Raw genomic sequence first — 14,319 nt, forward strand, 5'->3', positions numbered from 1 at the left:
CACGCCTCTGAGAACTAGATGATAATGACCAATTCGCAAATATTATCTTTGTTTTAGTTTAGTTTTATGCAGATTAATTCAGATATCAGCTAATTCTCTCGGTAACGTATTCTCTCATCTCTCTCTCTCTCTCTCTCTCTCTCTCTCTCTCTCTCTCTCTCTCTCTCTCTCTCTCTCTCTCTCTCTCTCTCTCTCTCTCTCTCTCTCTCTCTCTCTCTCTCTCTCTTTATCACAGCCATCATCCCCTATTTTGTCTAAAAGTCCCGAGAGTAATTATTTACATTAATTATCGCCTTAATTACTGGAGAAAATTGACAAGATTAATCATTCCTCTCGATTAAACGAGACCCAACACACAACGAACGAGGAAGTGGACAAGAATACTGACTCTCCTCCCATCTCTCCTCTCCTTCTCTTCCTTCCCCTACCCCCCTCCCTTCTCCTCATTCTCTCTCACCCTCTCTCCCTCTCCCTCTCCCTCTCCCTCCCTCTCTCTCTCTCCTCTTCCCACGGTGCTTGATCTATATACCAAATTCCACTTAAATATATATTTACCTTCCTCATTGAATTTTTTATTTTTCATGTGTTTTACTTTTCACAATTTTGTTTTCTTCTTCATCTTTTTTTATTACTTTGACGAGTTTGAGAGTCTTTGTTCACGGTCTGAGGCGTTTGATCTGACGAGGGGGCGGGGGGGGGGGGGGTGAGGTCATGGGGTTATTACCTTGTAGGTCGTAGATATAGCTAGAGATAGATATAGATATAGTTAGAAATAGATATAAGTTGAGATTTATATATAGAGATATAGACGTACAGATAGAGATAGGTAGATAGGGAGAGATAAAGATAACTAGAGAAAGAGATAACCAGAGATAGAAGGATATCGATTTATTATTATTATTTTCTACCACAGACGTGGCCGGACATTAACAATGCTAACCAGCCACAATGCACTAGACAATTCCAGTGTCTAGTGCATATATACATTTTCTTCTGTCCTCCATGGACAGGGTGAGAGATCTGTTAAACATATAGTTTAGGAATTTATTCAACAATCAACCACAGAAGGTGATTGTAGTACTTTTAAAATACTGATCTAGTCTACAGACATAAATTATATAGATACACAGAGTTACGTCTGCCTTACATAAAGTGGTCGATGTGTTCTTTACATCGTGTCATTAATGTGCATTTACAAAGGTGAAATGTAATTCTGAGCAGCTTCCACATAAACTTTATATACATACGCACATACATACATATACATATATATATATATACACATATACACACACACACATACATACATACACATACATTTATGGCTCTCCTACTCTGAGAAGGTAAGATAGCTGATAGAGAAACTAGTGTTTTATTAAGCACTTAACCACTGAAGGTGATTAAGATGCTTTTACAAACTCAGGTTATATAGTTACATCACATACATACATTGTATAATTGATACATTACATGGTCAATCTTGGGTACAAGTCCAATATATCATCATATGTTCCAGTATTCAGGATATAGACGAGAGACGAAGAGACCCGGGCATCACCGGGTAACAACATTAGTTTATACCTACGTATTCAATTCTGCCCTTTGGAAAACCAGTCCATCCATATAAATTTGACTACTGGGAGTCGAACCAGGAACCCTCAGGCGCGACAGACCGGTCGAACACTGCTTCTGCTGCCCCTTTCCCCCCTACACTGCCTATTTGTAACCCCCTCAACCCCCCTTTCTTCCCTCCCACTATACTCCAAGCACCCCCATCCCTAGACCATCCCCACTTTGGGAATCACTAGTCTAAACACTATTGCAATATGACCTTTGAGTTCAAATGAAATGTCATTCTTGGCAGCCCCAGTGATCCACGGGTGACGCAAAATACATGGCATTATGTACAATATTTTATGCACGGGATTATCCAACATCTGTGATTACTCTGTGTTTGTGCTCGTTCAATTGCATGCAAATGTACGTGTCTATATACATCTTATCAGCATCATTTTTAGACCATATGGTCATGTCTCCAGATAACATCATATTCGATCATTTCAGACCCTTTTGCAATCCATACCGACATGAAACATATCAAAACAGCTGTACTTTAAAGATATTGATTTAAAAAAAATGTTTTTTTACTGCATTTAACTGGTAAAACCATAGACAGTGATGTGGCTAGGACCGAGTAGACATGCAGACCCAGGAACGATAGACAGTGCAACAAATCAACTTCCGGTGCCAGGGTATCCTGTCCTCTCAACTAATTCGCCTTATTTTGTACGTTATGGACTCCAAGGCATAAATTACACAGTACTGTGAAAAGCAGCAGTGCACAATCAGGTCGGGTGAGTGGGTGAATGGGGTTAGTGCGTTTCTGGCAAGCTTAGAACTGATGGGGTTAGTGCGTTTCTGGCAAGCTTAGAACTGATGGGGTTAGTGCGTTTCTGGTAAGGTTAGAACATCGTATTTTGTACGTTGTGGCAAAGCAGAAGAACGGGGCTGATCAGAAAAGGGGAATAACCGAGATGTCGAGACTATATTGAACGACCAGTTGCAGGAGCTCAGTAGCTCCATAAGATCTGAAATTGGCAACAAAAAATATTTGACTGATTGAATCTTTATTTAATATTTAAGTCCTTATCTTGCCCACCTTCACTAATATCTCGTATGTCTCTTTCGTAACCTCTGGGTATGTGGGGGGACGATTCGTTCCCCAGTCAAAATGTGGATCAGGTCGCTGGCGAATTGGGTGATAAGAGGGTCGTTATGTATACTGTGTGTGTTGGTGAAGGTCGTTATGTATACCTTGCATGTCGTTGAAGGTCGTTATGTATACATTGAATATCGTTGAAGGTCGTTATGTATACCTTGCGTGGATCTTGTGTGGCTTCCGGGGATCAACAGCCCCACGGCCCGGTCTCCGACCAGGCCTCCCAGTTGGTCGTCTTATCAACCAGGCTGTTGGACGCGGTTGTTCGCATGCCTGACGAACGAATCACAGCCTGGTTGATCCCTAAGTACTGATTTTTTTTTATAATGGAAGGTGCGTAATTCTTGTATGCTATTTAGATACAAATTGTTCGCATGGGGGACAAGAAGCCATCGGCATGGGACTGTATTATCATGAACAAATACAATAACATATTGTATTTGAATATATTATCATCTTCTTGAGGTTATCTTGAGATGATTTCGGGGATTTAGTGTCCCCGCGGCCCGGTCCTCGACCAGGCCTCCACCCCCAGGAAGCAGCCCGTGACAGCTGACTAACACCCAGGTATCTATTTTACTGCTAGGTAACAGGGGCATAGGGTGAAAGAAACTCTGCCCATTGTTTCTCGCCGGCGCCTGGGATCGAACCCAGGACCACAGGATCACAAGTCCAGCGTGCTGTCCGCTCGGCCGACCGGCTCATGAACAAATATCAATAATATTATGAACAAATATAATACAGTATATGGATAATATACTGTATTATATGTCACATACACAAATAGACTCCAAAATCATTTTTTTCAAAATCATGTTCAAGATGAATCGTGGAAGTTCAAGATGAATCGTGGAAGTTCAAGATGAATCGTGGAAGTTCAAGATGAGTCGTGGAAGTTCAAGATGCATCGTGGAAGTTCAAGATGAATCGTGGAAGTTCAAGATGAATCGTGGAAGTTCAAGATGAATCGTGGAAGTTCAAGATGAATCGTGGAAGTTCAAGATGAATCGTGGAAGTTCAAGATGCATCGTGGAAGTTCAAGATGAATCGTGGAAGTTCAAGATGAATCGTGGAAGTTCAAGATGAGTCGTGGAAGTTCAAGATGAATCGTGGAAGTTCAAGATGAATCGTGGAAGTTCAAGATGAATCGTGGAAGTTCAAGATGAGTCGTGGAAGTTCAAGATGAATCGTGGAAGTTCAAGATGAATCGTGGGAGTAGGACAGGTTATCGTAATTTGTATATCCCACATTCAACAGGAAGAGAAGCATGTCATTGTAACTTGAAGGAATAATACTATGTAAATATGATAGAGAGGATTGAAGACACGTCATCTGGATGGCGTTCAATTCATCTTCAACAACTCAGCAGCTCAGAAATGAAGCACGTGTAACTGAGAGCGGATTGCCAGGACACTTTAGCAACTGCATCAGTTTATACTGCAACAAAGAATTGCAAATTTCGCGTCCCTGCTCCCGGCTGGCGCCAAGGCGATAAACCAATCATGATAATTCCAGGTAATGCCAAAATGGCTTTCCAATTAACTCAGATATGCAATTTTGCCTATCCCCCCCCCACCTCTCCTCCATCCCCCTCTCCTCTATCCCCCTCCCTCCGCCGCCGTGAGCAGTAGTATAAGCAGCTAGTTGGCAAGGGACGGAGGTCAACTGGTCGGGACAGGCCTTCAGGCCATGGGGGCGCTTCTGTGATAAACTCAAGCTGTCGTGCAGGATGAAGCACAGAAGACAGACGACGAGTCGGTCGCAGACAGTACCAGGCAGAGACATCGGGTCGACCCGTTTACATCCGTTTAATAACACCTGTTTACACCCGGCTCACGGGAGAGTGACGTCTAAGCTCTCAATGCCTCGCCAGGCATATATATATATATATATATATATATATATATATATATATATATATATATATATATATATAGTCAAGTTCAAGTATGTTTATTGAGACAAGAAAGAAATACATCTCAAAGGGATAGAGTAGCTTAGGCTATTTCAACCCCCATATATATAGTCTTACTTATTGTCTTAACATTTTCGTTCTTCAGACCAGGAGTCTTCCATGTTTCTCAAAATCTTGCTGGAATTTCGTGTTTTTTCGAAGGACAGAGGAAGAACTACGGCACAAAAAATGCTCACTGGAATGGATAGATTTATGACTGTAATATTCTGTGTTCCCATCGCTAGAATTGTCAGCAACTCAAAACTTCATTAAAGGTAATATTAGACCTCTTGAAAACGTATGTGTCAACATTGAAATATCAGTTAGGTCCAGTGTGGTACTCAAGTTATATGCTCCTTGACACTTACTCACATTTCTAATGATTCTGTATTTAAACAATGTAGAATCATCAAGAGGAAAAACTGTACGGATTTAGATTGATATTTCAGATTAATGAAAATGACAAAACCTCATTGCTATGAGGGATTCTTATCTCTCTGAGAGCTCCTTATCTCTGTGAGAGCTCTTTATTTCTGTGAGGAGATCCTTATCTCTGTGAAATCCTTGTTTATATTTATTCTTGAAAAAATCCTTATCTCTCAATATTTCTTTAAGGGCTCCTTGTCTCTGTATACGACATAAAAAAGGGAAGTAGGCTGAATGCAGAGGTTGATCTGCGTTGCCAATTAACAATTTATCTAGATATTGAAATATGTGAGGAAAATAATAATTTTTGACAAATATTAAAAAAAAATTATTGTAGAATTTAAAAAAAAATCAGGCAATTGGTGAAATTCAAAAAACAAAAAAATAGGGAAAAAAAAAAAAATAGCAATCCATTTCCTGTGAAATAATTTTTGTGAATTTTAATTTACTATTTACCATAAGTTAGTATGTGAATGAAAACTTCAGTGAGGGAATATTTATTTTTACTTCGTCATTATACAAGGTTCTGCAGGAGGCTACAAATTTGGTGAAGATCCTTGGTTTAGTGCAGCAGTAGCAGCGTCCTGAACATGCTGCTCCCTGCTGCTGTTTTAATGTATATATGCTGGTTAGCATTGTAAATGTGTGGCCACGTCTGTGGTAGAAAATAAATAAAAAAAAAAAATAAAATAAAAACTGCTGCTACTACTGCTGTTGATACAAATCCTAATGATGAGGATGTTGGTGATGATTGTGAAAATGATAATGAACAGCCAGGAAAGTAGTTTTTGGGATCTTCAGGCTTAGGAAGGCAGCGTGTGGATATACAACCCGGAGGGACAGTCCAAAAGCTCAGGAAAGTAGTTTTTGGGATCTTCAGGCTTAGGAGGGCAGCGTGTGGATATACAACCCGGAGGGACAGTCCAAAAGCTCAGGAAAGTAGTTTTTGGGATCTTCAGGCTTAGGAGGGCAGCGTGTGGATGTACAACCCGGAGGGACAGTCCAAAAGCTCAGGAAAGTAGTTTTTGGGATCTTCAGGCTTAGGAGGGCAGCGTGTGGATATACAACCCGGAGGGACAGTCCAAAAGCTCAGGAAAGTAGTTTTTGGGATCTTCAGGCTTAGGAGGGCAGCGTGTGGATGTACAACCCGGAGGGACAGTCCAAAAGCTCATAAAAACAGCTTGCTGCAATAAAGTTATAAATACAGAAGCCACAAGGGCCAGGCAGTCCTGAAAACCTCAAGCATGAGAATATATTGGCCTTGAGTCTTGCAAGCACACAAGCAATGCAGCCCAAGGTATGGTAATTACCAGACAAGAACGCCAAGCAATTACGACTGTAGCACTTGAAAATAAATATATGAGGATAAAGGCGATGAGTCACAGTAACGAGGCTGAAGTATGTTGACCAATCCACACACTAGAAAATGAAGGGACGACGACGTTTCGGTCCGTCCTGGACCATTCTCAAGTCGACTGTCTTGACACAGTTCAAGGTCACACTCGAAGGCCAGCCTCAAGAAGTAGGAGAGTGACCAAGAGAGATAAAAATAAAGTGCCGGAGAACGAGTTCTTCCTCGACCAGGAGCAACATGTTCCTGGTTGCTCAGACACTCCAAGATTCACCCAAGACTCTCTAAAACTCTCCAAGACTCACCAAGACTCACCAAGACTCACCAAGACTCTCAAAGACACTCAAAGACTCACCAAGACTCACCAAGACTTACCAAAACTCTCCAAGACTCTCCAAGACTCTCCAAGACTCACCAAGACTCACCCAAGACTCAACAAGACTCACCAAGACACACCCAAGACTCTCCAAGACTCACCAAGACTCACCAAGACTCACCAAGACTCTCAAAGACACTCAAAGACTCACCAAGACTCACCAAGACTTACTAAGACTCTCCAAGACTCTCCAAGACTCACCAAGACTCACCCAAGACTCACCAAGACACACCCAAGACTCTCCAAGACTTACCAAGACACTCAAAGACACTCCAAGACTCACCAAGGCTCACCAAGACTCACCAAGATACACCAAGACTCACCAAGACTCACCCAAGACTCACCAAGACTCACCCAAGACTCACCAACTCACCAAGACTCACCAAGACTCACCAAGACTCACCAAAACTCTCCAAGACTCACCAAGACTCTCCAAGACTCTCCAAGACTCACCAAGACTCACCCAAGCCTCACCAAGACTCACCAAGACACACCCAAGACTCTCCAACTCACCAAGATTCACCCAACACTCACCAAGACTCACCAAGACTCACCAAGACTCTCGAAGACTCTCCAAGACTCACCAACACTCACCAAGACTCTCCAAGACTCACCAAGACTCACTAAGACTCTCCAAGACTCACCAAGACACTTCAAAACACTCCAAGACTCTCCAAGACTCACCAAGACACACCAAGACTCTCCAAGACTCACCAAGACTCACCAAGACTCTCCAAGACTCACCAAGACTCACCAAGACTCTCCAAGACTCACCCAAGACTCTCCAAGACTCACCCAAGACTCACCAACACTCACCAACACTCACCCAAGACTCACCAAGACTCACCAACACTCACCAACACTCACCCAAGACTCACCAAGACTCACCAAGACTCACCAAGACTCACCAAGACTCACCAAGACTCACCAAGGCACATAACGAAGCAGCGAGGCGTCTCAGCAGCAGACAGAGGAGCCGGATTCTAGATTAACCGGACCAGAGGTAAAACAACTTGTTTTGGACCACTTTTGCAGCCGGCAGGAAATGAAGTCAATGACTACACTCGACAAGTCAGGACAAGAATGATCGATGATGATAAACAAGGAGGTGACGTAGTCGTGACTGGTGGAGTAACCGGCTTGTTCGGAAAGGGAGTTTGCGTGCTGATGCGGTCTCTTCCCCCCTTCCCTTCCTCTCCCTTTCTCTCCCTTTCCCTTGGGGTCCGGAGGGCTAATGGTCTGCGAGCAACATGCCTGCAGCCACTGTGTCTCTGGGAAGGTGGAGGAGGAACCGGTGGAAAGGGAGAATTATAGACGTGAAAGAGTGGAAGAATATACGCGAGGAAATTGACTTTTCTGTGACAAGGGAAATGGGGAGGTGGGGGATAAAAAATGAATGGTAGAGCATCCAGTGGAGTCAGTCGAGATGAAAACGAAGAGATTGTAGGATGTTGTGTGTGTGTGTGTGTGTGTGTGTGTGTGTGTGTGTGTGTGTGTGTGTGTGTGTGTGTGTGTGTGTGTGTGTGTGTGTGTGTGTGTGTGTGTGTATGTGTGTGTGTGTGTGTGAATTTATTCCTCAGACATCACGAAGACCGAGGAATTGTTTCCATATATGTCTATGGCTCATCTGTCTATCCAGCTTCTATGGCTTAAAAAAGGACATCTCGTTAAATTGCTGCTCAAACTAAACATTGTCCACTCTACCTCGTAGCTCGTCCTCTCCTCATAGCTTCGTCATCCTGTCTTCGTGGCTCAACTCCTGTTGCTGGCCTCGTAGCTTAAGCCTCGCAATTCCGGAACTAGTTTTGTAACAAACGTCTGCAATTCCTTGGATTTCTCATTCTGACTGTGAGTGGGGGGAGTGAATCCCCGTGTCGTGAAATGCATCAGCTGCACTATGACACACACTATACCTAACCTAACCTAACCTAACCTAACCTAACCTAACCTGCTGTGCTGTATCTGCCCCCCATCCCTATCTGTCCCTATTTCTCCCTATCTATCCTTTTCGTTCCCTCTGATTCTCTCCCTTCCTATTCTCTTTGCCTCCCTCACGTTCTCTCTCTGCCTCTGTCCCTCTCTTCGTAATTCCCACCCCTCTGGTTCTCTATTCCTTCCCCCCCCCCCCCCTTCCATTCCAGGAAATGCACATCTTCTGTACCAGGTGAGCACTGCGGGATCACCATAGCCCGTGCTGCTTGCAACTTTGTGTTTCGAGGAGCTGAATCTAGAACAACAAACAACTTCTCTTCCATTTTCTCTCCTTTCCTTCCGTTCCCTTCCCTTCTTTCACCTCCCATTCTCTCTCCTTCCCTCTCGTTTTCTTGCCTTCCTTCACTCTTTCTCTACAAAGGGGCAAAAGGTGCAAGAGTAATATTCAATCAACGTTATAGACGTTGAATGAACGTCTATAACTATATATTCTATAGTTAATTTTAGTTATAGGGGTTATAGTTACGGGTTATAGTTATAGTCTATAACTATAACTCGGATGATCTGTTTTAACACACTATGGACAATCAACCCCACATTTCATACTTCATTAGAGTCTCTGAGATTCGAAATTGTGCCCAATCCCTCTTTAAAGAAGGAGGGGGGGGGCATGTTGGGATCGACTCCCGCCACCCTATGACACTCTGCATCCAATCACCAATCACCTTGCAAAGTTTCTAGAGAGGCTAGCCTGGAGCGTCTGGCTCTCAGCCTTGGACAGACAAGTAGATTATTCCTACCACCACCACCCTTTCATCTGCTGCCACTTACACGACTTTACACTTGTGTAAAGTAACCACTTGTCGGCAATCTATCTGTTGTTGTATTAATCTCAAGTTATCACTCGTGCTGAATTTGCTCATTAACCTCGTCTCACCAGCGGTAAAACAAGTCGAACTTAACAGCCGTGGCATTTGCATATATATAAATAATTATTTAATACTTGACACTAGTTCTTACAGGACTCTACTTTTGATACTCCATTTCAATTTGTCTCTATAGTTCTATCTTTAACTTCTGCAGTGTATGTGGCCATTTGTTAATTTTTTTAAATTTTGCCCCGAGGGGCGAGTTTATTGGGCAGTGCCACTCATCTTGTGAGTGGACATGTTATCTTAGAATCTTGCTTTAGTGGTTAGGTAAGAGCGTCTTATATGTTGCTATGTTGAGTCATATATTTATGGCGGTCCACTAACATGCACATTGGTGGTGATGACCACGATGTGGGAAATACAGGTGTGTCAAGACTTTATTAACGTCAACTTTAGGGTGGTGGACACCGCCTTGACCACTATCTACGTCAATGTGAACACCTGAGAGACATCAAAAGTATGTGTAGAATAATAAACCCCACATTGAGTTAGGAAAAGACTCTTTGTCAAATATTGATACTGTTCTTGAAAGATTTTCTCCGTTTTGCACCCGCGAGATAATGTAAGATTTTAAGGGTTGACTGATGTTAATCTTCTTGTTTGATGAGTTGTTCACTTGAGACAGTTAAGCAAGTCCCAGCTGTGTCTGGGTACAAGTGACAGGATGAACAACCCAGCGGGTTTTCTTCCTATTGGGGAGTGTTGTACCTGCTGCTATGGTGGTGTGTCCACTCACAGGATGAGTGGCGCTGCCCAATACTGTCACTATGGCGGTATGTCCACTCACAGGATGAGTGGCGCTGCCCAATACTGTCACTATGGCGGTATGTCCACTCACAGGATGAGTGACGCTGCCCAATACTGTCACTATAGCGGTGTGTCCACTCACAGGATGAGTGGCGCTGCCCAATACTGTCACTATGGCGGTATGTCCACTCACAGGATGAGTGGCGCTGCCCAATACTGTCACTATGGCGGTGTGTCCACTCACAGGATGAGTGACGCTGCCCAATACTGTCACTATAGCGGTGTGTCCACTCACAGGATGAGTGGCGCTGCCCAATAAACTCGCCCCTCGGGGCAAAATTTAATAAAAATCAATTTAGCGCTGGGTCGTGTTAAATCTAAACCATCTTAGACGATCTGTTCACCTCAGACGGTCAAGGCCCATCTGCTGTACCTCTGGGTACAATACAAGTGACAGAATGAACAACCCAGCGAGGATTTTCTCCTGTTATCGGGTTGTCCATGGTGCCATGGTGCCATAGTGCCATGGTGCCATAGTGCTATGGTGCCATGGTGCCATGGTGCCATAGTGCTATGGTGCCATGGTGCCATGGCGGTCGCTCACATGATGAACGACTCTGGCAATGATCTCTTCCTTCCGAGAAAAAAAAACAAAAATAGATAACATGTATATTGTTACGTGTATGACGGCCAGGCTACAAATTGTCCACTCAAATGTTGGTGGTTTTCTAAAACAAATGTGCAAAGTGTCTATTGTTTCCTTGTGGGGGGTCCAAGTGCTCCTTGTGCGCCCCAAGTGCTCCTTGTGGGCCTCTGAGTGCATCTTGTGGGCCCCCGAGTGCTCCTTGTGGACCCCAAGTGCTCCTTGTGGCCCCCAAGTGCTCCTTGTGGGCCCCAAGTGCTCCTTGTGGGCCTCTGAGTGCATCTTGTGGGCCCCCGAGTGCTCCTTGTGGACCCCAAGTGCTCCTTGTGGCCCCCAAGTGCTCCTTGTGGGCCCCAAGTGCTCCTTGTGGGCCCCAAGTGCTCCACGTAGCAACTCCCCCTACACTGTGCCAGGCTCCCGGTCACCAACCCGTGCTGGGGTCAGCAACGGCATGCAACAAGACGACGTCTGTTAGGTTGGCCGCGATCAACACAACCCCCCCCCCTCCCCCTCCCCCCCTTGCAACGTCCCTGAGACCTTGCATACTGGAGGACCTGCATCCTGGGTGCAGCGGCTCTCCTTACGCAGCCCTCCAGCGTACGTCTGTTTGTTGGAATGAAAAGGAAAGTTGAGAAACTTGTGCGAGCTGTTACTGTTCAAGATTCGTTACCTGGAACAGACAGTTCCAAGTAGCACGGGCTATGGTGAGCCCGTATGTTGCGCTAGTACATCGGGATGGCATTGTGTGAATATCACTACCACGCCAAGCTTCCAATTCTCGTAATTACAACTGCTAACGATCTCTCTTATTCTTTAAAACCCGAATTGATGATTTGCTCTGTGTCGATTACCTTCGAAGGTCTATTGTTATCACAGCCAGGCTGATGCGGTTATCTTGAGCGATAACTACAGGTGTTCTCTAGCAACCTGTCCTCCTACAAAAAACGTCGCATTTCGCTCGTAGGCGTTACTTAAGGCTAAAAATTGTCGTACTAGGAAATGTAAGCGGCTGGCGAAAGTGACGTACTGCCCCGTTTTCTGTTTTGGGTCCTCTGGTAGGTTAGGAGAGGACACTTTAAACTGACCGTTTTCTTGAAGTTGGGAAACCTTAGGAGGACGGACTGCTCTAGCACTCTGAAGGTTTTGTTTAGAACTCTGGAGCCAGATTCACGAAGCAGTTACGCAAGCACTTACGAACCTGTCCATCTTTCCTCAATCTTTGGCGGCTTTGTTTACAATCATTAAACAGTTAATGAGCTCCGAAGCACCAGGATGCTGTTTATAACAATAACAACAGTTGATTGGGACGTTTTCATGCTTGTAAACTGCTTAATAGATGTAACCAAACCCGTCAAAGATTGAGGAAAGATGTACACGTTCGTAAGTACTTGCGTAACTGCTTCGTGAATCTGGCCCCAGGTTTCTGAAGGGGGGGGGGGGGATTCATCTTTGTTCCCATCTTGCATATTAGCGCGTATTTGACTGTGTGATTGATGAAGGAAGAGTGTAAACAACAGCGTTGCATATTGCAACCCCTATAGTATCTATACTATGATAGTATCTATACTATGATAGTATCTATACCATACTCCAAGTAAGATAGTATCTATAACTAAACTATGAACGGAAGGTACAAAATATGGACCCAAGTACCCCAAGATCTATTCAGAAGTTGCCTGCTCGAGTATTCTACAAGGACCCAAAGCAAAATCAAAAAGGTATGAAGCAGAAGATGGGAACTGAGGAGCCGTAAAGGAAGAATGTCTTGGGGGGGATGAAGACATTCTACATCTTCCTCGAGGAAATAAATCGAAAAATTGATACACTTGTTGTACACACTACAACCCTAATTTATGCTAATTAGTTTATATCACACACACACACACCTTCCCTTTCTAGGCTACACCTAATTCCTCTCCCTATTCCTCACCAACTTTGAAAAGGGTTCTTATAGAGTTTTAATTATTATTATTATTATTATCTACCACAGACGTGGCCACACATTAACAATGCTAACCAGCATATATACATTTTCTTCTGTCCTCCATGGACAGGGTTAGAGATCTGTTAAACATATAGTTCAGGGATTTAATGAACAATCAACCAACAGAAGGTGATTGTAGTGCTTTTAAAATGCTAAGTTAAGCTACATACGTAAATACATGTTATACAGTGAACGGAAGATGACTTATGACATTTCACAAATGGACTTGTAAATCAGAGGAAGCACAGGAATTTAGATTCCTGAATGACAGAGAGGCACTTAAGTGAACAAAGAGAGGCTAATTTGATCCTTCAAGAATCTATTACCCGCTTACATTTCCCACATCTTAACTGACTGGAATGACTTTTCTAACTCAATAAAGGCAGATAAAGAGGTTAATTTTCTATGGAGAGGGTAAATCTCTCACACCTGTGTGAGAGATCTCAACATATATAAACACCTGTGTGAGAGATCTCAACATATATAGACACCTGTGTGAGAGATCTCAACATTTATAGACATCTGTGTGAGAGATCTCAACATATATAGACACCTGTGTGAGAGATTTCAACATATATAGACACCTGTGTGAGAGATCTCCACATATATAGAGACCTGTGTGAGAGATCTTAACATTTATAGACACCTGTGTGAGAGATCTTAACATTTATAGACACCTGTGTGAGAGATCTCAACATATATAAACACCTGTGTGAGAGATCTCAACATATATAGACACCTGTGTGAGAGATTTCAACATATATAGACACCTGTGTGAGAGATCTCCACATATATAGAGACCTGTGTGAGAGATCTTAACATTTATAGACACCTGTGTGAGAGATATCAACATATATAAACACCTGTGTGAGAGATCTCAACATATATAAACACCTGTGTGAGAGATCTCAACATATATAAACACCTACCTGTGAGAGATCTCAACATATATAAACACCTGTGTGAGAGATCTCAACATATATAAACACCTGTGTGAGAGATCTTAACATATATAGACACCTGTGTGAGAGATATCAACATATATAAACACCTGTGTGAGAGATATCAACATATATAAACACCTGTGTGAGAGATATCAACACATATAAGCACCTGTGTGAGAGATCTCAACATATATAAACACCTGTGTGAGAGATCTTAACATTTATAGACACCTGTGTGAAAGATATTAACAAATAAGACACATATGTGAGAGATATTGACACATAGATGACAAACACGCCCACGGAATAGG

General features: G+C 43.2%; 1 protein-coding gene across 1 annotated transcript; it reads left to right on the plus strand.

The window, feature by feature from the left end:
- Window positions 1-3,721: 3,721 nt before the first annotated feature.
- LOC138358111 (TRIO and F-actin-binding protein-like) lies at window positions 3,722-7,766 on the plus strand. Its single transcript, XM_069315613.1, has 2 exons — window positions 3,722-3,794; window positions 6,589-7,766. The coding sequence occupies exons 1-2, from the start codon at window positions 3,722-3,724 to the stop codon at window positions 7,764-7,766; spliced, it is 1,251 nt and encodes a 416-aa protein (XP_069171714.1).
- Window positions 7,767-14,319: the final 6,553 nt, after the last annotated feature.

This window comes from Procambarus clarkii, chromosome 82 (assembly GCF_040958095.1).
Source record: "Procambarus clarkii isolate CNS0578487 chromosome 82, FALCON_Pclarkii_2.0, whole genome shotgun sequence".
NCBI lineage: Eukaryota > Metazoa > Arthropoda > Malacostraca > Decapoda > Cambaridae > Procambarus > Procambarus clarkii.

Excerpts from the sequence above, each read along its gene's own strand:
- LOC138358111 (XM_069315613.1), top strand. The coding sequence starts at position 3,722 with ATGAATCGTGGAAGTTCAAGATGCATCGTGGAAGTTCAAGATGAATCG. Across the intron at positions 3,795-6,588 it reads GTTCAAGATGAATCGTGGAA|TTCAAGGTCACACTCGAAGG; the intron begins GTTCAAGATGAG and ends GTCTTGACACAG.